The sequence below is a fragment of the Condylura cristata genome, unplaced genomic scaffold (assembly GCF_000260355.1).
Source record: "Condylura cristata isolate star-nosed mole 26May11 unplaced genomic scaffold, ConCri1.0 scaffold00054, whole genome shotgun sequence".
Taxonomy (NCBI): Eukaryota; Metazoa; Chordata; class Mammalia; order Eulipotyphla; family Talpidae; genus Condylura; species Condylura cristata.
In genome coordinates this window covers 1,637,706-1,639,080 of record NW_004567155.1, presented here as the reverse complement: position 1 = coordinate 1,639,080, position 1,375 = coordinate 1,637,706, and the positions used below count along the sequence as shown (strand labels likewise).

Sequence of the window (1,375 nt, the reverse complement as noted above, 5' to 3'; positions counted from 1 at the left end):
CGGGCCGCCCCGCGCCTCGCCGCGCCCACCGCAGACCTGAACTCCGCCCCAGTGCAGCCGGTCACCTCCTTCCTGAGCTTGTCCCAGGTGTCCAGGCCGCAGCTGCCCGGGGAGGGGGCCGGAGGGGGCGGGGAGGAGGAAGAGGAGGCCACCGCCGGGGAGGGGGCCTCAGAGGACAGCGAGGAGGCGGCCGGGCCGGCGCGGGCCCGCTGGCGGGAGGACGCCATCGACTGGCAGCGCACCTTCAGCGTGGGCGCCCTGGACTTCGAGCTGCTGCGCTCCGACTGGAACGACCTCCGCTGTAACGTGTCCGGCAACCTGCAGCTGCCCGAGGCCGAGGCCGTGGACGTGGTGGCCCAGTACATGGAGCGCCTGCACGCACGCCACCGGGGGTACGGCCAGGCGCCCCGCGCGGCAGCGGCTTCTGGACGTGACCCCGGACCTCTACCAGGGCCCCTGTGCAGGGCGAGGGGCTCCCAGCCCCGGGGCTGACTCCCGTCCCAGCCCTCCCCGGGGCCTGGACCGGGGCCCATCTGGGAAGCCTCGGCCACATGCCCCCCGCGGGCCTTCCGAGGGGCACGCTGCCCGCCTGCTGGCCTCCCGCTCCCCCGAGGCCCAGGGGCCGGTCTGGCTCCCCCCACACGGGTGGGGCCGCCAGGGAGCTTTTCCCTGGGAGGCCCTGAAGGGGCACAGTGCGCCCAGACAGCCCCCGCCCCAGGCCAGGCGGCCGGCGGGGGGGGGCTCTGGCCTGCACGGCCCTGGCTGGGCGCGAGGCAGACTCTGGAGCGGGGGCGGCTGTCTGGGTGGAAGGCGGTGTGGGCACCGAGGCCCAGGGCGGTGGGCACGGCCGTGCCCTGGCAGGGCGGTGGGCCAGGGCAGGCGCTGTCCCAGCACGGTTTTCCCCGTCTGGGAACAGAGGCCAAGAGACCTCGGGGGAGCTGCAGGGCCTTGGAGAGGGGGGCTGGGGCCGAGCCAGAGGGGGGCAGCCAGCCAGCTAGTGCCCTGGAATGCACCTTCCGCCCTGCCTGCGCAGCCAGGAGGGGTCCCTGGGCTGGCCAGCGCAACGAGCAGGAGTGGCCCGAGGAAGGGGTCCAGCCTGGGCAGGGGTGCCGGGAGGTGGGCAGGTGCTGGGATGCCCGCCCCCCGCTCGCGGAGTCCGGCCCTCCTCTCCGGGGCTGGTTGCGCAGGCTGACGGCCCCAGGGGCTGACGGCCCCGCCTCCCAGGCGCTTCTCGCTCCTGCGCATCGTCAACGTGGAGAAGCGCCGCGACTCGGCGCGCGGGAGCCGCTTCCTCCTGGAGCTGGAGCTGCAGGAGCGCGGGCGCGGCCGCTTGCGCCTGTCCGAGTACGTCTTCCTGCGACTGCCAGGGGCCCGC

At 75.7% G+C, this 1,375-nt stretch overlaps 1 protein-coding gene across 1 annotated transcript in view; it reads left to right on the top strand.

The window, feature by feature from the left end:
• B4GALNT4 (beta-1,4-N-acetyl-galactosaminyl transferase 4) overlaps window positions 1-1,375 on the top strand; it is a gene marked incomplete at its 5' end in the record, with an annotated part of 9,233 nt that overhangs the window by 5,318 nt on the left and 2,540 nt on the right. Inside the window, 2 exons of the mRNA XM_012734353.1 lie at window positions 1-392; window positions 1,225-1,369. Coding sequence (XP_012589807.1) covers window positions 1-392; window positions 1,225-1,369 — 537 coding nt within the window. The remainder of the gene's footprint in view (window positions 393-1,224; window positions 1,370-1,375) is intronic.